This window comes from Euleptes europaea, chromosome 11 (genome assembly GCF_029931775.1).
Source record: "Euleptes europaea isolate rEulEur1 chromosome 11, rEulEur1.hap1, whole genome shotgun sequence".
Classification (NCBI taxonomy): Eukaryota; Metazoa; Chordata; class Lepidosauria; order Squamata; family Sphaerodactylidae; genus Euleptes; species Euleptes europaea.
This window is the reverse complement of record NC_079322.1, coordinates 48,177,720-48,201,188: the sequence shown is the minus strand read 5'-3', so window position 1 is coordinate 48,201,188 and position 23,469 is coordinate 48,177,720. Positions and strand designations below refer to the sequence as shown.

The window sequence follows — 23,469 nt, the reverse complement described above, 5'->3', positions numbered from 1 at the left end:
CTGCATTGTGTTATTGTTACAAATTTGAATTGTAAGCCTCCATGGGACCTCCTAATCTGGCCGAAAAGTGAAAGTGTAAATCTCTGCAATATATAATTGGCAAAATATTTTAAAAGTAGAGTAACTGGAGCCTTGTTGAAAAATAGTACAGTCAAATTATTCATCATATTCAACATAGACTATATACACAAGAGAAGGAAACTGTTCTTGAATGCACTTGTTTGTTCACACTATCTGTAATGTCAGAGATCTGTGAGCAGATCTTGGGATATTTTCCTTTTATGTTAAAAAGCAGCTGTAGGGACTAACCCCCTCCCTGTGCCTTCTCCTAGTAAAAATCATGGCGCTGTTCTCCATTATTAGTCCCAGTACAGGAAAAGACAGGTTCCTGTATCATACCTGTCTTTTTCTCCCTCTGCCACAGCTAATATCGGCTCAGGGAGGCCAGTTTTCTGTCAGGCAAAAAGCTAGCCAGCACTGTTGATTTTGACCTAGTGCTGGTTGCTGATCCAAATCAGGCCTCCTTGCATCTTCTTAGCTTCAGAAATGGCAGTATCTCAGATACCTTCGCAATCTTTCTTTAGTCATAAAGGATATTTGTGAATGCAAAAGTTATCTGGTAACTCCTGAGCACTCCAGATTCCAACACTGGGTAGGTGCTGAAGTATACAACCTGAATAATGGTATACTTCTTTAGAAAAGGGAAGTATCTTGGTTTTCCTTGATCACCCTCATGCGCCGGTTGAGAAGTGTAGACTGCCCTCCTCCGTTAGCTGTGTGCACCATTACATACTACTGAGAGTTGAAAAATCTGCATATCTAGACTGTGGGAAGTGCTGCATCCGTGTCCTTGATCCCTAAAGTTATGTTGGCATGTTTGATATAATAATGGTTTATACTATTTTTAGGTTTCTGTTGTGTTGCTTAATTTTTGTACACTGCCTTGAGCATCCAGTGGAAAAATATAGGGGGAATTATATAAGCAGTCGTTTTAAAATTACTGCCATTCCACCCCTTAGGCCGAAGAAGACTTTCCATTACTTCTTGCAATCTGGAAAGTTGTGCCCTAGCTACTTATCATGTGGGCTGGTGAGAGGACAGTCTTTGTAGCACATACAAAATTTTTGACAATAGTTGCCTTTTTGTTTCCACCAATGAGGTAGTACAATATCACACTTGTTTTCATACTTTGTCATCAGATCCATGGCTAGTTCCACATGTTAACATCTCAGTTAGGGAGTATGTATATTCAAGCCCTTGAAGAGTTTTGGCCTCCAAAATGAGGGGACAGGCACACTTCCCTCAAGCAGTCAGTATAGCATCCAAGGCCAGAGAGCTTTTATGTAGCTCTTTGCCACACCCTTCTTTCCTAGCCAAGAGATCTCTGTTGACTTTCTCACACACTGAAACAGCACATAGCTTTTGGGGGGGGGGCAGCAACGCGGTTATTTTGAGGGGACGGGGTATGTGTGTGTGTCTATCTGGTTACTACCTTCTTTTTATATGTGCTGTCAACTAATATAATCATTCTTTTGTGACTTAATACTATGACTTTCTGTCTTCTTACTATTCCATCAAATAGTGCCTCACAATTTTAGGATCTTGATGTTTTTGTTTTGTTTTCAAATCAATGAAGTGTGTGTTAATTCTTTCCCATTGAAGTCAATGCAGCTTAAAAGTACTTAACTGGCTCTTCCCTGTGTTTTTCATTTCTACTAACTGCAAAATACCTTATGTGTTAAATATAGGGAGAAGTGGATGGAATGAAAAACAAGTATCAGGTAACTGTTATAACATGTAAAAATTTGAATACATAGTGATGATGGCAAAAGTATATACATTGACTTTCACCTAAAGACAGTACTTAGGTAGCTCGTAAAAGAATAATCACAGATATTAACGTATGAACGATTTCTCATTATGGTAAATGTACTGTAAGACCACAGATCCTTGAGATCTGTGAATGCAGAGCAGTATAAAAACCAAAAGAGATAAACACAGTGAGCTGGAGTGAAACAAGCTACAGCGTTCACTACTAGCACAGTCAGTTATATTTTGCAGTAGAATGGTAGGAACCTGAGTAGATATGAAAGCAGGCTGTCCTTCCAGCTGAAATCCTGTGGAATTAAATGGGAGACTGCAGTGAGCAAATGTCTGCTACACTGAAGCAACTCCTGAGATTAGCAGCTTAATCCTTGGTTATGGGGTCTTCACAGGGTGCCCTGAGCCTACTAGGGAAGCCCCCTCAGGGTTTGCAGACACTTAAGCATATATTTGCCAACAGTGCTTGAGTTCTTGCCGTCTGATGAAACCACAGAGGGATCTGATAGCTCATTAATTGTCACTTAAATCAGTGGTTCTCTGCATTTACCACCAATGGGACTCTGGAGTAGTCTACACAAGGTTTTCATAACAATGGCCAAGAATGATCTCTCCCTGAATCTGCATGTTCACCTGCAAGTGAACATCTGTGACCTTTTGGCTAGTAGTAATCTTGGACATTCAATGGTTTTGGCTAGTAGTAATCTTGGACATTCAATGGTTCTCCTAACCCACATTCCCCCGACCACCAGCTGCATCCTGCTGACCTTACCTGTCAGGAATTATCCATTGTGCTTCAGCCATCCCCCAGCAAGTCACAGCATGGAATGTCCTAATCATTCCAGTAACTTTATCAGAAATATTGATAAAGCAAGCAAGAAGTTCTTAGAGATGAAGCAGTAAAGATGGCTAAAATCCCACTCTCAAATGATATGGTTACGCATCACATTGCAAACCTGTCTTCTGATATCGAAGGTCAACTTATTGCCCAAATGAAAAAGTCAGTTTGTACTTCAAATGGGTGAATTGACAGGTATTTCAGTGCACTGTTAACAGGATTTGTTCGATATCCCAGTAAGGAGAAAGTGCTTGAGGATGTGCGCATAGTTAACCGTATGCCTACAGAAACAGCAAGTGCTGAGATATTTCACATTAAAAAAGGTAAAGGTAGTGCCCTGTGCAAGTCACATTGTTGACGAAAGAATGATCTGGACTGGAACAACATTGTATTGCTGCTGCTGCTGAAATGACAGGTGTCCTTTCTGGGGTCACTGCAGAAATCTGCAAAGTGGCAAATGCTAATTTGCAAGTTAAAACACTAAATGATCCAGCATGAAATGCTTCTGAAGGAACATAGGATTCCTGAACTGTCTGTGGTGTAGTCTGATTGCATAAAAATGATCAATCTTCTTAAACCCAATGCACTGAACAGCTGAATCTTCAAAGTATTTTGTAAGGGAATTGGTGCTGAGCACAAAGGCCTAGAACATAATAAGAGCCGTGCTGGATCAGACCCAACGGCCCATCTAGTCCAGCATTCTGTCCACACAGTGGCCAACCAGCTATCTCCAGGGAGCCCACGAACAGAAATGTTGCAACAGCATCATGCTGTAGCTGCATACTAAAATAAGATGATTGTCACACGGCAAAGCATTATCAAACAGAGAGAAGAAATTAAGTACGTCTTGGTTAAAGAGAAATCTAAACTAGCAGGATTGGTCACTAGTATTGATTAGACGTCAAAGCTGGCATGCACGGTGGCCATATCCTAAATGACCTGAATTTGCAGATACAAGGTGCATTAACTTCCACTTTGCAAATAAAATAGCTTTCAAATATAAGTTAGTGATTGAGAAGAAATGTGCTGATGAGGAAATATTTGACATGTTTAATTGCTTTTTCTCTGTGTTTTAAAGCCATAGCAATAAAATGTACTTCCAACAATACCTCTCCAATATTTATGTCCTTACAATTTACCATAAATGAGAAATGTAGTAACATAATATAAATGACCTTCTGTGGGCTTCTTGTTTCTTTCATGGAGGGCCCCAAGTTCTTCCCTAGAGTGATTGGTGGGGCATAAGATACAAAAGGCTGAGAACCACGGATGTAAATAATTTTTACCAGCTTGAGTGCGGTGTCATCTACTTAACCATGATATTGTACTGAATATGCAGTAGAAGATTGAAGTGGAATGGTAATAAAGGTATTAACTCTTCCTGCGTTCACCCAGCCCTAGTTGTGTGCCCGTAAGTTTCATCTAACATGGACCTTTACCTGGTTATTGAGTATGAGAAGAGATTAAAAAAAACTCTGCTTAGAACATAGGGATAAAAGTATAATCACCTACCCTGTTGCTGAAGCAGAGAATTTAAAAGTAAAGCCCGTGCACAACTCAAGAAGTTGAGGCTGAAAGAAATCCATATTTTAAAGGATTTCTAGCAAGGCCTCTATACCAAATGTTCCCTTCATTAACTAAATGCTGTTCCCTACAGAGCTCTTTCTGGAAGATGGAGAACTATTGCTTATTATATATGGATGTTTAACTGAACAGTTGGCAACTGTAAGTAGCAGTTGCCTTTAAGTAGACTATTTAGAAAAGTGAATTGACACAGTTTACATTTTTTGTTGTTGTGCAAAGTAGATAAAACAGCATGATGAGTAACTGGTACCATAAAGAGAATTCCAAGTAAAACCAGTGAGGAAATTAACTTAATACCACATCTGATTCATGAGTAAAATAGAAGCTACTCATAAAATGCTTTAGTGCTAATTGCCAAAAAAACTTCCAGAGAATTCAAAAACAGAAGTGAGGTGTTCTTGATTCTGGTTAAAACTGTCAATCTCTCAGCCTTAAGGAATGGGTTTTTTAAAAGGTTTTTGTGTAATTAACACAAATTGATATTATAGATTCTAAAACTAATTTCTGTCTACTGTTTTATTAATCCAGGGAAAGGAGAGTGGCTATGGGAGCTTTCAGATATGGGAACTGGGAAATAGTGAGGGAGAGCGAAATGAGATGCCCCCACAAGTCATTGCAGGTCCCCCCCCCCTTGTTTGTATATAAAAGTAACTTTGAAAACATTGGAATTTTTAATAAATTGTCCTAAAACATTATCACACATTATTGCCAAAATGATTCCCATTGAAACAATTAAACATATCCTTGAAAATATGTCATTTGATGTCTACCTTATGCATAAGATGTGTGTGAAAAGTGCAGTCAAGTCGCAGCCGACTTATGGCGACCCCTTTTGGGGGGTTTTCATGGCAAGAGACTAACAGAGGTGGTTTGCCAGTGCCTTCCTCTGCACAGCAACCCTGGTATTCCTTGGTGGTCTCCCATCCCAATACTAACCAGGGCTGACCCTGCTTAGCTTCTGAGATCTGACGAGATCAGGCTAGCCTGGGCCATCCAGGTCAGGGCTTATGCATAAGATACCATTATCTAATTCTGTAGATTCTCATATGTAAAATTATTCATGATAGGGAGTAAGACCTTGTTTTAAATATTTCAACCATTCCAAAAGAAATTTTTTTGGAAAGGAATGTCCTTGGGAGGACTTTTTTTAAACAACCACTCTCATTCCTCTCCTGTCACTAAGTTAGCAACTGCAGAACTCTGTGGTGACTGTAGGGGAGGACTGGTGTGGTCCTGGGACCTCTAGTTGCTTATCCGTAATCTAGAATAAGGTGTATGTTAGATTCCTCCTCAAAGATATTACTTTTGTAGTGTTCCTTCTTACATTGCTTCATAAGATGTATACCATTCAGAAGTACTTCCTTGTCAAAATCCAGAGGTTAAAGAAGCTGCATCCGCCATTATGACAACACCTACATACTCTATTGGATAAACTAGAAAATTCATTCAGATCCACTTCAATGAAATTGTTGTTTTTTGGAATTCTTTAGATTACATGCTTTTAAATTAGTGTGCTTATAATTAAGGTCTCATGCTGACAACAGAATTATCAGCAAATTTGCCAACAAACGGTAGTCCGCTATTACGTTCTATTAACTGCTTGTGATTGCGAAGTTTGGTTATTATTTACTTAATTACTAGAGCACACATCGACTTTTAATAGAGTAAGACTACTGGAAAAATAGATATGGCTCTTTCATTAGAACCCTCATCATAAACGGTTAATGACTGTGAAACTTTGGACTAGCTAGAAGATGGGCAATGTTGGGTGGGGTAGTGCTTTACAGTGATGGAATATTTGGGCAGAAAAGGAACATGCAGGATGCAACGGTAAAGGGACTTCCTGAATTTTTTCCGCATTTGCAATTATATATCTGTAATACATTGGTGATAGTGATTCAGTGCCCCTTGTCAAGCATTTAAAATTTCAACAGGATGAAGTTTTAAATACTTGACAAGGGTAGCCAGCATGGTGTAGTGGTTAAGAGCAGTGGTTTGGAGCGGTGGACTCTAATCTGGAGACTGGGTTTGTTTCCCCACTCCTACACACAAAGCCAGCTGGGAGGCCTGGGGCAAGTCACAACTCTGTTAGAGCTCTCTCAGCCCCACCTACCTCTCAGGGTGTCTGTTGTGGGGAGGGGAAGGGAAGGTGATTGTAAGCCGGTTTGAGTCTCCCTTAAGTGGTAGAGAAAGTCGGCATATAAAAACCTTCTGCTTCTTCATGACTGCTTGGGAAAGGAGGACCCTGGAGATCACTTAAAATGAGAGAGGAGCCGGTACGCCAGTATCTTTTGTGCTGCTAATCCCAGTAAGAAGGAAACGCTTATGGGGCCAGGACCCCTGGGAAGATGTGCAGAGATCTAAACAAAAACAAAAAAAATGAAGTCAGAAACTAAAAGAACTGTGCCCGCAGTTGGGGACCCAGTCTCTGTGTTGGAAGATAGAAATGTTGAAGCATAACACATACTTTTGGGTAAAAACAAGGCTATACTTTTATTCCTATCCAGCTTTCAGCCAAAGGTCCCAAAAGAGACTATGGGTCAGGTCCCCTTTATAGGGTGGCAGTGAACCTGAAGAATCCTTCCACCCTCCGATCAAGCAGAGCCAGCCATGTTCTCCTCCCCCAAATCCTGATTTCAGCTTGGACAAGAAGGAGGTGCATGTGACAAGGCCACCAGCATAAACCTTCATGCTCTTGTCCCACTCTCCACCACCGTCCCACACTGGTTACAACAGGGTACCCTGCCAATATTTTCTCACTACCACATTTGGAAGGGATGCCACTTCATGCCTGGTAGCTTACTTTTGTCCTTTATCACCTTATTAATGGGTAAAGGTTTTGTATGGTGGAAGATTTTAGAAAAGTGATTGCAGTAGAGAGTGCTAGTTAGTTACTTCTTCTTGGCAACCAAATCATGAATGTAGCTTACCTTGGAATATACACAACTGAAATGCTTATTGTCTTTTTAAAAAATTGCAGATTTTGATGTCAGCATATTAATCTCACTACAAATTACTCTGTGTTATCCAAAGATTATTCATAGAGAGCGTGTGGTGTAGTGGTTATAGTGTCAGGCTGGATTGTGGGAGACCCAAGTTCAAATCCCTACTCTGCCATGGAATCTGGCTAGGTGACCTTGGGCCAGTCCCACACTCTCAGCCTAGCCTACCTCACAGGGTTGTTATGAGATGAGGAGAACAATGTAAGCTGCTTTGAGCCCCCATTGGGGAGAAAGGCAGGATATTAATAAAGTAAATGAATAAATGACATGCCAGAAGGTTGAAGAGTCCAACATTTATCATTCAAATAAACTCTGAATGACTGAATGAATAGCCTTGCTTTTATTTGTACAGAAGCAAATGTCCTGTGTTTTACGTCCAAATAAAAGTTGTGTTTCATAATGGCATGTCTGGAGTTTTGTATCTGAGGAAGCCTTAAAAACTGTCACACACTTTGTGGCATAAGCTTTTCATGAACCAGAGCCAACCTAGTCAGATACAACCATGCGATCTTTGTTTTGTTTTGTTTTTTTGCTGTCAGTCCGTGTTGAGATCTTCATAGAATTTTGCCTTGTAGAAGGGTCCTACACTCATTCAGATTTCTGGAACCCATGCAAAGGACAAGTTTTATTCCTCTTTGTGAAGTAAACTAGACACCGTAAAGCATGTTGGACATTTTCTGTAGACTCACTGATGAAGCTATTGTATGAATTATACTAAAGCCTTGTACATACAGGCCATGTATGTCCATCCATATAGCTGATACTATAAAAGACACCAAGATCTGACAAATCAGATTATTAATGCTTCTTATGCAAAGAATCATCTCATGGTGGTGACTAAAATGCTTTTAAATGAAAATCTTTTCCATAGAGAACTGGCAATCTTCATTTAACTTTTCACAGTGAATGGTGGGTATCAGTACTAAAGTCAGAAAGTAGCCTCTGCGAGTAATAGAGTGATCCAAATTTACTATCTTGTTTGCATAAGACAACTGAGGATTTCTGGTTTGCGCTGTCAGCTGCTCAATGTACATAAAAGAGAAGCCTCCATTATTTGAATTATTTACTTCTTAAAAGTTTCTTCCTTTTAAAAAATTGGTTCCACAAATAGTTAATGTGTGAGTACAATTTTAAGTGTGTTATAATTAACTCTCCCAAGAGATTGCACAAATATTTTTTTGTGATTTTCTAGCTGGCTTTGAAAATATCTTCTCTAAATCCTGAAGACGTATGCTGCATTGTTAAATTCTGGCAGCAATTAAGTTTATCTCTGGCTTTTCACTAAACATATCTTTGGTAAAGGATGAAAGTGATTATGTGGTTCAGTGGTTTGAAAACTCCTTTGGGTATGTTTGGAGAGTCTTGCATATTTTGCATCTTTTGCCTTGAAAAGTTCATATGCTCCAAATAGTGTCAAGAGGTGGGGAAGCTTGGCAGAACTTAGCTGCCAGAAGTTGCTAGCTTAGTAATGCAATTCCGAACAGAATTATATCCTTCTAAGTCAATTGATTTCAATGGACTTGGAAAGGGTGTAGCTCTGTTTAAGACAACAAGTGCTTCAACAACAAAATGCTTAGAAAAGTATGCATTTAAAAGATATCATGGGTACTTTGCACAAATGTGTGTAAGCAGTTGTGTTACCCATTAAGTGTCAGTTACACATACACATGTGTATCCTGGGCAGTTTTATTGAGAGCCTCTGCCAGGTGTACACCAGGGTCCTGGATTTGGGCAACGGTTCATATTGGAGTGGGAAGATTCCCAGAAATAAACGTTTGAAGTTGAATGTTTATTAAGAAAACTCATAGCATAGGGAATTAGCAAGAAGAATTCAACATGGAAAAAGCATGCACACGCTAAATAGCAATCCTGTAAATCCTAACTCTTACTAGATTCTAACCGTGACAAGTTTAGTAGTCTAAAGAGAGAGATGGGAGGGAATAAACAAATAATCCTGTCTGACGGCCAGAGTCCCGGAAGGTTCATTGCGCTGAAAGGAAAAAGCTGCTGTGGAACAGAACCAGATCTCAATCTTCAAGGCACCTGCACTGGGCCTCGGGGCAGTGCGACTTCACACACACATTTCCACTCCACACTCCTACTACTGGTTCACCCACTCACACAATACCAGGATTCCCAGGGATATCTTTATATCCAGAAAGTGTGAAAATAGAGGGGGAAACAAGATGCCCCTCAGAAGGGATTGGATTGGAGCCAAAAGTTTCAGATCTTATTGAGCATTGCGGTGGATAACTTCTAGGTGGGACAGTATGGTCCTGGGGGTGGGCATTGAGGAAATTATTATTATTCTTTGATGGGGTCTATAGCCTAAATAGAATATCAAACTCATCTATATTGCTGTCATTTGGCAAGATTGAATTCCAGGGGGAAACATGGTGTGGCAGCTATGGGGTTGGGTGGTGGGGGACACCAGATCTGAGGCAACTGCCTTCTGGACTGAAGAATGTCCAGTCCCCCACTCTGTCTTCTCCTATAGATTATTTAAATCCCAATCACCCGCAATCAAAAAGGGGGGAACAAGCTTTGATGAAAGGACTGGTAGTGTGTTAAATATCTGCCAGATCTTGTTGTGTATTTAGACTATAAGGAAATTAACTGGCAATTGCTATCCTTCCTCACCTTTGAAGTGAAGAAAATACTTCAGAACACAGATCCACTTGCCTCTCAAGATTAATTTTAGACCAACTTAAGAAATAATTTTTTTAAAAGTGCCCTTCTGGGGGGGATCTATAGGGGTCTTAGCTGCCTCATGGGGTTCCGATTGGATGCCTGTTCTGCCAGGTTTCAGTTGTAGTGTTATAAGGGCACAAATGTTTAGCCAGCTTCATTCCATTAATTTGAACTGGCACCCCAAGTTTCAAGAAATATTGAGTAGGCTTTAATATGTAAATTTTTAAATATAGGTCACAGGAAAAGAATCTGGGTATATAAGTTGTATTAGGAAGATTAGCTTGTGTAAAAATGAAAAGAATATGGAAAGCCAACAAGGTAAAAATTGGAAACAGAAGAGAGAGGTGACTAGGATGTGCAGACTTGCAGACTGTGAGTAAAATAGAAGTTGCAGCATATGCATGTACTGCTACAATTTCTTTGTGACCTCTCTTCTGACCTGCATCCATTATGGCACCTTCTAGGCATTCCTGTCTCTTTTCTCAAATAGAAGATATTTGCCCAAACCTTAACCATGCTAAGAGGGATTGGACAAGTGCTGTACTAGTTGCTGTGTGTCCTGTGAATTAAAAAAAGAACATGGTGCTTACAGGGAGGCAAAGTATCCTGTTTTACAGCACCGTGGTTTGGCATATCTGTACGGGACCCCCCCGCCCCGATGCATTAGCACAGCCGCTTATAGGATTGAGCCATTATTAGTGCAATGTATTGAAAATGAAACCTTTTAAAAAATACAAAACTACCCTTGTACAATATAAGTGGAGTGCAGAAAAATTAATTTAAGATTATGGTAATGATTATGGTAATCACTTGGAAAGTGATAAAGGAAGTAAGGGGAAGGGGAAACGAGTACCCAGGATAATTTGATAGATCTAACCCTATGTATGTGCAACTATGGAAAGTGCCTACCTTAAAACCTTTTTAGTGACTTCGGGGGAATAATACAGTGCATAATTTTCAGTGCTTTTAATTTATGATGACTGAAGAATTTCTCAGGTTTTGAAGCGGCACTGGTTTTGACCTTTCAGTTACTGTGAGCTCAGCAAAAGGTTGCTGATTAATTTTGCCCCTTAAACTGTGGTAGCTGGGCCGTTCATTCCTTTTTAATAAACAGGTCGAATTTCAATGCTGCTGACTTAGATGTAATAAAATATTCTTTGTGTTAGGCTTCCACTGTATTAATAATAGTATCTGTATTAGCAGTTTACAGCTAAATGGCATTGGAACATTCAACTCGCTTGCATTAAATCAATTTTATAGCTGGACTACTTTGTCCGTCTGGTGCGTGATAGTTTTCAACCTTCTAGGGCAAACTTGTTTCTAAATAGGCCTAGAATGAAGTAACATCTTTTGCAGGACTCTTACGGGAAGGAAAGATCTATTTCCAATATCTGTTTTTATTCTTAGTGCTGTAATTAATTATGGCAACCATAGAATAGAAATAAATGTTGGGTGTGGGAAAGAAAGAAATCTAAGTTTGAACTTAAACAATGTTTTTATTTAAATGAGACAAAGACAAAATGTAAATTGAGTAATGAGTTTCAGACATACCAGGAATGGCTGAAGGGTGTGTGTTAGTGTGCGTGTATGTATATGGGTGTGTATATATACAAACGGACACACACTGAAGTAGTAGGAAAGCTCTGGAGTATCTACAAATGGCTATTTACCATATGGTTGCTGTTTGTAAGTGAACCACATGCAACTGAGTGAGAAGGTTAATTACAGCAATTACAGTGCTCAGCAACATATTGATGCAATTTTTACTGATCATCCACAGTATCAGAAATCCATACTAGCAATGACAGCTAAAATAGCTTCAATATCTAGCAGATAAAGCAGCCGATGGACTTCCCATATAGTCTCATGCATACCCCTATAAATTTATAAGCAGCACTTCAGCACAGACTGTCATTGTTAAAAGGAATAGCGCAGGCTGAAAACGTCTGGGCTCCTGAGAGAAGGGCTCATCCAAAGCTAAGAACAAGCCAGGAGAAGGTTGTGGCTCAGTGGTAGAGCCTCTGCTTGGCATGCAGAAGGTCCCAGGTTCAATCCCCAGCATCTCCAGTTAAAGGGACTAGGCAAGTAGGTGATGTGAAAGACCTCTGCCTGAGACCTTGAAGAGCTGCTGCCGGTCTGAGTAGACAATACTGACTTTGATGGGCCAAGGGTCTGATTCAGTATAAGGCAGCTTCATGTATTCATGTGTTCAAGCATTTTTTCCCTTTTGCGTAAGTGTTTTAGGTGCTTGCAAAATGAAGAAAGATACAGCCAGATGAAGGTTTCTTACCTAGCTCATGTGTATTTATTTTGTGTGTATTCAAGAAAATGTTTTTAAACAAGATGTTAATTTCAAAAGGCACCCCATTAAGCAACTTATGTCTGAAATGCTGAAGAGCTGTTTTCAGAGTTGTGCATAACCTTAGTCCACCTCCCATGGCAGCCGTTTTGTGGTTGCAGCCACCACCCTCAGTCAGTATTCCAGATGTGCCCACAGGCTGAAAAGGGTTGGGGACCCCTGCTATAGAGGATTTGGGCCATTTGCTTTCCAATCCTATGTAAAGTTATTCTAGTTTAATTCAATTAATTGGAGTAACTCTGCATAGAATTGCAAAATATATCTTTTCCATATTAAAAAAAAGGCAAACTGGATTGACAATTGGCTGTAAGGCAACAGTGAAAAGAATGTAAGAAGAAGAGGCGGAGGAGGAGTTGGTTTTTATATGCCGACTTTCTCTACCACTTAAGGAAGAATCAAACTGGCTTACAATCACCTTCCCTTCCCCTCCCCACAACAGATACTCTGTGAGTAGATGAGGCTGAGAGAGCTCTTAAAAAACGCTGTGACTAGTCCAAGGTCTCCCAGCCGACTTAATGTGGGGAAACCAACCTGGTTCACCAGATTAGAGTCTGCCGCTCATGTGGAGGAATGGGGAATCAAACCTGGTTCTCCAGATTAGATTCCACCACTCCAAACCACTGCTCTTAACTGCTGGTTCTCTGAATACAGTGATTATGTTACCCAGCAAGGCTAACATCACATGAAACTGCAAACCTAACCATGTTCATTCACTTGGAAGTCTCATTGAAATCAGTGCTGCATTCAGACTGTGTGCGCACTTTCCCCTGATTAAAAAAAAATGTGTTAAGAAGGGTTCGAAAATTTCTTAATTTTAGATATAAGAAGCAGCATGACTAGGGAATATTTTGGGTGCATGTTTTTGCACTCCCGCTAAATACTATGATGGCATTTGTGCCTCTGCTTATCATTATATCTTGCAACAATCTAAACCAACTATTAATTATTGCTTTTTCTTTCATATCTTTTAATGTATGTTAATGGAGCAAATCTTTCTTATTTTGAAGTGAAAACTTTTGTACTCTAGAATATTATTTTCATATATGTCTTTCAAAAATACTGTAGTAACCAGCAGCATTGCAATCAGAATTTTACTATATTTTAAATGGATATTTTACAATATTTTAAAAGGAGATAAATCACAAAAAGTGCAAGGTATTTTTCTATTATTCTTCCAGGTCTTTTTCTGTTATGCAACTCTGAGAAGGAACTACTGTCTTCAGCTTTTGTTATTTCTTAAAAAGTCTTTGTTAGTAACTTTGGTTCCCAATTCATTACTGCAGTCAAGTAGTTCAGAGCCTGTTGCAAGAGATAAACCCTTTTGCAAATGAAGACAGCATCCATTTTCCTTATACCTCAGGCCACATAGAATTGATTGGGGTAATAAAATGACAGCACCGTGTAATATACTGACGGCTCTTTAATTTGAAAACTGGCTCAAGCCTGATTCAAAGCTTGTTTAAAGCTAATTTATGGCTTACGTAATTCTCAGCTGAACCCTGGGTAAAGGATAACGTATGCAATCTGATAGTTAACTTAATATACTCAAATTGTCATGTTGGGCTGAGACTTTTCTATTATAGGTAGCAATGATTTTAAAAGGGCATGTGTTTGGTATAAGATGTTTAAAATGAACAAGTATTGGAATTTCCCAGCATTTTATTTTGGATGTATTTCTTGTACGCTGTTTATATGACTAGACCTTGTAGTGTGTGATACATTATTATGCTTTAGAGAATCATCATTCCACCATCAAAGTTAAGGACTACGTGATGCTTTCTTGTGTGGATATAGCAACTATTGTGCATAAGTAAAGAGGAACACTATTCTCGTATGCTGTTATGACTGCCAAACCATTTTTGTAGACTGTTCCTTTATCCCAATTTCAATAATTGCTGACAATTGTTTGTGCTCAATGTAGATAACAAACTTCAAAATTAATTCTTGGCAATTTGTATTTATTTTGTATAGATTCAAAGTTGTTGTTGTTGTTATTTTAAGCAAATTAGTGTGGCAAGAACATTTTTGCACCTTATTTATTTCCCACATAGAATTGTGCTAGGCTGAGCCCCACCAACATTCTCCCCACTGTACGGCAGCTGGGGTTCAGTTGAATGCTGCCCAGCATCAAGGGAGTGCCCTCCCGTGCACCCTTGTCATATAGCTGATAAGCAGCTGACTTAGGTGAACTCCCTTTTCATCAAGAGATGCCTCAAGGTGCTCGCCATGTTTTCCTGCCCATCTCAGTTTTGAATTAATTTTGAAGTTTGTTATCTACATTGAGCACAAACACGATTTAGATCTAGAACATAGATCATAATGGGTAGCCGTGTTAGTCTGTCACTAGCAGTAGAAAAAAGCAGGAGTCCAGGAGCACCTTAAAAACGAACAAAATTTCTGGCAGGGTATGAGCTTTCGTGAGCCACAGCTCACGAACGCTCATACCCTGCCAGAAATGTTGTTAGTCAATTCAAATTCAAGTTCAAAAACCTTTATTGGCATAATAATTTTGTCAGTCTTTAAGGTGCTCCTGGACTCCTACTCTTTTCTAGAACATGTATTCATTTGATGAATTATTTTATATTTCATGTCAAATGTATGTCGCTCACACCCTTTCCCACGTGGATATGGAATGAGAATGAATACTACCACTATGTGGGAAGGACATATTGATCTTTCCTACCACAGGGAACCACACAATTTGCCCACCCAAATAGTAGCAGAGTTAACACACACATCATGTAGCCACAGGGGAAACAACACCATGGGTAACACCTCTCAAGTAGTATGCATCTGTGTAAGAGATGGCAGGAAGGAGGCTCTCAACAATAGTTCTTTTTAGTTCACATTATTTCAGTATGTTTAGAATGATCACAGAAAATTATATAATTCTTAAGAACCTAGAATCCCCTGAATTCGCTGATATTTGTTTTTTCATTTCATCTTTTTTTGCTGCCCGTGTCTGATAGGGTGCCAATTATTACTCTTTCTTCTTCCTACAGTAACCCCAGCAAATCAGACAGTCACATAGTTATCTTTGTGACATCATTTTATGGCGTAGCCCAACTTAATTTGCTATGTGATGTCATTGAGGGAGAACAAAGCTGAAGGCATGGTCCTTGCGGTGAATGTGTGCAGGCAAGCGAAGGCGTTGCTGTTGCTTAACCAACCAGGCCTACACACTATATTTTCCCCTGTTGTACTGCTGCAGTTTAATTGCTCGCCCTCATTGTCACCAGCGTGGTGCTGGAAGTGCTGGCCTGGTTGTCTTGACAACAAAGGCTCTTTTACTGGTAATCATTTTTGTCCCCTTTCACTGCATCCCAGCAAAAGATTTTCTAAAGGGCATGTGCTTTTTTTTCTAGCGCCCAAATGCTTATAAGACACACATGCTTCAGCTCAGTGCTGTTTTTTTTAACCTACAGCCTAGATAGGTTTGATCAAACATTTGTTTCTAATCTTCATCACATTATTGTTCTAATCTCTTCAAACCTGTAATGTTCTCAGCCAGAAGCAAAACAGATGCCACTGTGAAATTCAGAAGCCGTGCATTAAGATTATTGTCATCTAGTGTTGTTAGCCCCCAGCATCTGGTTGTCAGAGTATACTGTCTGGAATCCAAAGAGCTGTGTATACACTGGTTTTTTTATGGTGGTTCTTCTAGGCTTTGTCAGGCCCCATAGCTCCACCGGCGGGAGCTTTCCCGGGGCCTGGCTGTGGTGCACAATGAGCTTACATCACTTCCGGGTTTACCCGGAAGCACCGCGGACGCTCTAGCGGTCTTGGCCAAAACTCTATAGTTTCCATAGAGTTTTAGCTGAAGTTGCCAGAGTGTCTGTGGCGCTTCCAGGTAAACCCGGAAGTGATGTGCGTGCAGCGCGCACGTTGCCCGCCAGCCCTCAGCTGGTCTGCAGGCAGCCCGGTGCTTTGGCGGGATTTTACCTGCTGCCACCAGGCACTTGGCAACTCTATTCTTCTTCCCATTGCACTCTGAAGGCTAGAGAACCCCCTAAAGCCAGCTTGGTGTAGTGGTTAAGAGCGGTGGTTTGGAGCGGTGGACTCTGATCTGGAGAATCACATGATTCTCCTCCACATGAGCAGCAGAGGTTAATCTGGTGAACCGGGTTGGTTTCCCCAGTCCTACACACAAATCCAGCTGGGTGACCTTGGGCAAGTTACAGGTCTGTTAGAGCTCTATCAGCCCCACCTACCTCACAGGGTGTCTGTTGTGGGGAGGGGAAGGGAAGGTGATTGTAAGCTGGTTTCAGTCTCCCTTAAGTGGTAGAGAAAGTCGGCATATAAAAATACCCAACAACAACAAAAGGGTGAGATTGGGTGTGGCTCAAAGGGATGCTGCCAGTAAAAAAAGCAAACCTTCCTACTTGTCAGATTTTGCAGCTAAATATTACTGAGCATGCTCAGTATCAACAGCCGAAGCCCTCTGCCCTTTTGTTGGCCACAGTATCAAAAGTGATCAAAATTACCGTATTTTTCGCTCCATAAGACGCACTTTTTTCCTTCTCAAAAGTGAGGGGAAATGTGGGTGCGTCTTATAGAGCGAATGTGCGCACAGAGCCGGCTGGGCGCGCTGGGAGGCAGCCGGGGAAAGCTGCCTCGCGCCGTTCCAGCACGCCCAGCCGGCTCTGTGCGCTTGCTCGCCTCCCAGTTGGGAAGCGGAGGGGGGGCGGCTTGGCACGCCCGCCCGCCTCCCCGCCCGCTATGAGCGCTTGGCGCGCCTCTCCCGCTTGGCTCCTCCCAGCTCGCTCTGAGCTCTTGGAGCGCCCGCCCGCCTCCTCCCCGCCCGCTCTGAGCGCTTGGCGCGCCTCTCCCGCCCGGCTCCTCCCAGCTCGCTCTGAGCTCTTGGAGCGCCCGCCCGCCTCCTCCCCGCCCGCTCTGAGCGCTTGGCGCGCCCGCTCCCTGCCCGCGTTTTTAGAGGAGGAAAACAAGATTTTTTCTTGTTTTCCTCCTCTAAAAACTAGGTGCGTCTTATGGAGCGGTGCGTCCTATGGAGCGAAAAATACGGTAATATGCGTTCATGAATTCATCCATGCAGCAGAGTTCTTTTTTGTTTCATTCAAGGCTCTTTGGTTTTTGAACCCTTACTTTTCCACACAATTTCTTTAACAAACAGTGTGGTCCATTAATAAACAAGTTGTATCCGTGGTACTTAACCTTTAATCCACTCTGGCCCACCAAGTATCATCAAATGCCACCAAACCACAAGGTAAAAAAAATAAACCAGTGTTTAAAACAGTACACTGCAAAAATCAGGTTTAGGTGCATTTATGATACACGCATATGCTATAGAGATCTGAGGCATAAATTCAGTAAGACCCTTGTGCCTGATGGGTATCAGCCAATTCCTTAATTTTGGGTTTGATTCCTGTTTGCAAAGTATTACTTTTTAAGGGCCTGGGGCAGAACTAGGATCTGTAGTTTTATCCTTTCTGCATGGTGAGCCATATAAAACAAGTCTCCTTTCACAAGTGGGGAGAAGGATTCCTGGTGGCTTCTCAACTGTCCTGCCTCTCAATCTCTGAGGTGCCACCAAGGACTCCCATGATTCCCTGTTCAGTGGTGGCAAATTGTTAATCACAGCATTGTGCCAACCTTGGCAACTGCATTTTGTCCCATCCTATTGGCTAGCTCCTATGCAGATAATACTAATAGTGCTTGTCCTGTTTTTGCAGATAATACTAATAGTGCTTGCCCTGTTGTTGTGATTTTATAAACCGATGCATGTGAATAAGTATACATTATTAAATTTAGTTGGACTTGTAGGTGAATGGTACACATTGACAGTAGCAAATTGATTCAAATTGTATTCTTACAAGATTGTCTTCATTTCTGTCCAGTCTGTGATGTGAGCAGACTAGAAGTGAAATTACTTCACATATTGATCCAGAAATTTGGCACAGCATATTTCTTAATACCAACATATGTGCCTTCCTGGTGTTGTTTTGGGCTTGGGTGGCGGGTCTCTGTGTTCTGCCCTATTAGTCAAGTTGTTGGCTGGAGCATTTTTCAGCTTTCTGCAAAAAGGGCCTTTTGGTTCTGCTTGTATTATTTCACATATGTATAGATAAATATATAAATCCCTACGTTCTTAAGTCTTGTACATTTCTTATAGGATACTTCTTTTCTTTCCAAAGGTCCTGCTGCTAGTAGACTATACAGGTATTGCAGACTATGCATGAACATATTCAGGTCAGTTAATAAATACAGGAAAATATCAGGAGGCTATTAAAAGTATAATGGTAGCTAGAAGCCTTTTGAGCAGTAAATCTCGGAAGTTTAGAACTCCTTTATAGTCCTGGATCCTGTAGCAATAAATTTGCATAGTGAAACTTGTTCTAGATCCAGGTTCTTCCTGTGCCTTTCTCTTTATAGAGCAAATTGCTGCCTGAAAATCGAGTGCTACCCGCAAGCTTTACGTTATCAACTTTTATTCCTTCGGCATTTGTGGCCAAGTAATATGCTAATTCAGACCACATAAATACCAGTTTGGTTGGTGGGGAGGGGAAGGAATTTTATATAATAATGTGTAACCTTTTGATTCTGTTCTGTTCAGTTCATACCAAAAGTTGCTGGCTAAATTATGTCCTTGGTTGATTCAAGGGCAGAAATACATTTTTTGATTAATAGTCAAAATACCTTTTTGTGGAGTATCTATATCTCCATTGTACAAAGAAACACAGAGGCTAAATGGCTTCAGTTACATGGAAGAAAATTATTATTATTTTCGGTCAAGAATACTATGTTTCAATGCTTTGGGACAGACCACACTGCCTTGCTAAAACTCTCTTGCAGAGTACCAATTTGGCACACTACTGAGGGGTCTATTTGTCTCTGTTGCCCTCAGGATTCGGAACCGTCAAATGAGGTGGTCTCAGAGGCCCCAACTAATGTTGTACCCTCTACCTCAAGAAGTAGTTCTGAACAGCTGGTATCGGTGGCACAGAAACATCCAGAAGAGGTAGGAATTCTGTGTCTATTATCTTACTAAACTGATTGTTGGGTTCTTAAAAGTTTTTATCCAACATATCTTTCTGCTTCATATTGGTTTGTTTCCGTTCAAAAAGACAGTGCACTTTCTGTCTAATTCAAATTTGTGTGTTGTAGTAATCAGTGTGTTAACGCTGCCACTAGCAAGTCTATTCTTTATACTAGTATTTTTGTTTTCTTAGACATCCAAATGCCTGAAAATAGTTGGCAACATTTAAATTCCATGTCCAATGTCTCATCTGACCCCCAGGGCTAGTGTAACTTCATGCAGACCATATTGTTGGGATAGCCTAGTTCTTTGGAGGGGAAATTGTATGTAATAATGAACTCTGGTTATGGGCAGATTTTAATTTCTTAATAAATCTGTCCTGCCCCGCCCCCTTGCCCCCCAAGTTCCAAAAAAACTAAGCCTGGCCGTGAATTTTGTATCGGGTAACCGAGCTCCCAGGTTTACAAATGTAATTTTAAAAGTTTGTGAAATAAGAGAAATTCATCTACAAGTTTAGAATAATTATATGTGAAGAATACTACCAAAAATAGAAAGGTAGAAGATTTGTAAAATGGATATTTGGATTGAAAGGGCAGGTACAATCCAGTGTGCATAGGCACATTTCACCCAGTATGTTTCGTAGATAAATAGCTAGAGACAGACTGGAATTGGGAAGGTCTGGGTTCAAATCCTCATTCTGCCATTAAGATCACTGAGTGATCTTGAGTAAGTTATTTACTTTCTTTGTTGTCTGGATTCAGTGAATTTCTGCTTCACTTAGTCTTCTGGTCCTGTTCTAAGGTTCCAAAAGCTGAATCTGCTAAAATGGAACTATTGTTCTCTCTTCTTTAGTCTTCTGTCTCTAGGTGTTGTGTATCTTATATTACTTCTCATCCTTGTTCCTCCTGTGATGTCAGAGTTGCCTTGTGTTTCTGGTGCACAGAGCTCAAAATGATGAAACTGGTAGATGTTAACTGTAATCTTTTTGGTTAGGGTTCCTTGTATTATCTTGTGCCTCAAAATGTTATGTCCAGTATACCTTTTAGATTTTTGCCACATTACTAATATTTCTTGACATAAATATTATACATATATTGTACGTTTATATAGTGCATTCTTAGCTGTAGAAAGTTCTCTTCATCTCCTTTCCAGTTAGTAAGATATTCAGAAAATTCACAAAATTCTATTTTGAGTTGTATTAAGGCATAATGAATAAATTTTCTATTAGAATTTCATCTACGTTGAACATTAAGTTCCTGATAAACTGATACCTTTTTGGGATACTATGGAATGGCACACACTAACGACAGAATCAGAGGAGATCCTTGTGTATGTACATTTTGAACATGGGCATCGATAAAGCAGCTTAACCCAATCAATATAGACTTACGGGACATGCAATGTGACTCGAGGCTGATAAAGAAATAAAAGGAGCAAATCTGATAAAGAAATTTCCTGTGAAATTTGTCAAACACTTTCAGTTTCTGTTGACAGTGTCATGAAATGTGTTTCCATGTTCTGTAGTAGCAATAAGTCCTACCGATCAGTTCATGCATTGTGCTGCTTGTCTCCTACTTGGCTGGGGTGGAACATTGTGGACAGTATTTGCTGGAGTATCTTCCAGACAGTTCTGTTGCCAAGACTTTGGCACTAACATTTTAATGAGGGAAATTTGCTTATTGTTGGGAGATCACGTGGGTTCCTCCACTAGGCTTTCAGTACATAATAGTCACAGCTTCAAATTCAAAACAAACTTGCCCAATTTATTTTGCTCTACTTACCACATTTATTAATAATGATATGAACAGTGCGGTGAGAAGTTTTTATCATTCAACCGGTGGTTGTGCCACTTTTTGTTTATTTATAGCCCTCTCTATTTCAAGTTGTGATAATGGTTGCGTCAGAAGATCTCTCTGGTTGGAAGGTGTTTGCGTCTTACAAGAGGAACTGGTGTCTGGAGACAATGTGGATTTTGGCTTGTGTAGAAAAGTGTAAATTGGTTATTATTTGCTTTGAGTTACATGAGCAGTACCTTCATTGTACCTAATAGTGTGTAGTAGGGGGTATTGTCTGTCTACAGCTTTTTGAGAAGTTTACTTGAATCCCAATACATTTGATGCAGATCAGAGCAAAGCCTTTAGTAATCTCCTATTTTGACCTAATTACAGTGTCAAAATTTGTAAGTGTTGTAAGTTCATGTGGTTGTTTAAATTTTGGGATTTTTTGTGTAATCGCTTTTCTGGTGTTCTCTAAGGCTGGATCCATCAGTGTGAATTACAATGGAAGAGGTTGCATGTCCATAAGCTATTGAAATCACCTTTTCTTAGGAATCTTGCCTAGCATTATCAGAACCCAAATCTTTTGAAAGTTATTTTATTTCTTCATTTCAGCTATGAGTAAGGTATAGGAACAACGTTTTAGTGCCCTTGCTATTAGGGACTGATATGCTAGATTATGATATACTTAAATTTGTGTGTTTTGGGGGGGTGGTTATCCAGGCCTCCAAAAATCAAACCACCATGTTGTTATTGCTTCAAAAACATGATTTTTGAAATTGCGAAGAAGTCTCAGACTGCTGCATTTTTGTTAGCACAGTATACAAACATTGAAATTGCCAAGGGGTATTTTGTTGTCTGCTTTTTTAGTGATATATTGCAGGATAATCTTTAGCTGGCATTCAACAAGCTATTTCTCCTTAGCTGCTGTATGCAGGTAGAAGATTAGTACAAGTATGCCTCTGTTGTTGGCATAGCTTCCTACAAGCAACTGTTAAACATTAAAACAGTGCAGAACAACAAGGCTAATCTGAACAAAAACTGTCAACCAAAAAAAAGAAAGATCCCAAAATTATTCCATTCTTACTTGTAGCAGTGTAAGAGCCTTCACATCAAGCAGTTTGCAGCAATGGTGTATTCTCTTTCATATGGGGAATAGTGTGTCCTCTTTTCCAGTCAGCTGGTATTAACTTTTGAGTATTCATCAAGCCATTTACAGCTCAATCCTATGCAGAGTTCAGTGCATTTTAGCCTACTGAAATCAATGAGTTTAGGTGCTGGTAATTCTGCACTGGATTGCGGCATTAGAAGAATTAACAGACATTGGAAAATTTCTTGTGAGATATTAAATAAATTTCATCATCCTATATTACATTATTGCAAATATGAACAAGCATTATTGCAAATATGAACAAACATTATTTGATTTGTTATGTTCATGTTTGGTAACATATGGTTTAATTTGTTTTTCATCAAATGCCACATTTGATCCTTAACCAAAACAGCGTTTTTTGAGCCTCATTTGCTTTTTGGTACTCCAACAGAAATTAGCACTTGCATATAAAAGCTGTTAAAGGCCCAAAGCAGCCAACTTTAAAAAAATTCATTTTCAATATTGCAAAGGAATTAAAAAGTGATTATGCCACTTGTTTTCCTTAAAAATTTTAAATGTTGCACATGTGACTTACAGTAATTGTGTTTAGAAGTTAGTCAATCATTTCCTTGTAGAATGTAGGACAGCCTGTTGGTCTCTTCCTTTTTTTGGTCAATGCAAAGATTTTTTTTGACTTTCCATATTAATTTGTGCTGATAATGTTATCTCTTGTGCTTTTTTTGCAGTTAGTAAACTGCCTGGCAATAAATGTGGTGGTATAAACTCCTCTTTTTAAATTATTTATTTACTTCATTTATAGCTCTGTTTTCTCACTGAGACTGAGGCAGATTACAAAATATTGAAAAAAACTAAATCAGACAGCATAAGACATCATATAAACAGTGCAAAAGGACTAGCATTACAAGGTTGGAAAACAATGCAAACAAATAAAAACCTTGATGGGTAGCCATGTTAGTCTGTCTGTAGCAGTAGAAAAAAGCAAGAGTCCAGTAGCGCCTTGAAGACTAACAAAATTTCTGGCAAGGTATGAGCTTTCATGAGTCACAGTTCACTTCTAAAAACCTGTCTACAGCATGGTATAAACCATATTGCAGAGACTGTGTTACAAAGGTAGAAGACAATGCAGTAAAAGCAAGGTGATACCTACAATAAGCATTGCAATATTCTACAGTCTTACTTCCTTAAAAAAAGTAACCTCCTGAGCTGTTTCTTTACAATATAAAAATGCCCACCTGAACATTTCTGTTTTGCACATGCTGTAAAACGATATAAGTCTGGGGGCCTTCCTGAC

General features: G+C 39.9%; 1 protein-coding gene across 2 annotated transcripts in view; it reads left to right on the top strand.

The window, feature by feature from the left end:
* The window catches only part of PHF14 (PHD finger protein 14), a 147,165-nt gene that overhangs the window by 98,990 nt on the left and 24,706 nt on the right, over positions 1-23,469 (top strand). For both annotated transcript variants that reach the window (XM_056857413.1, XM_056857414.1), the window contains 2 exons: positions 1,749-1,781; positions 19,158-19,271. In XM_056857413.1, coding sequence (XP_056713391.1) covers positions 1,749-1,781; positions 19,158-19,271 — 147 coding nt within the window. The remainder of the gene's footprint in view (positions 1-1,748; positions 1,782-19,157; positions 19,272-23,469) is intronic.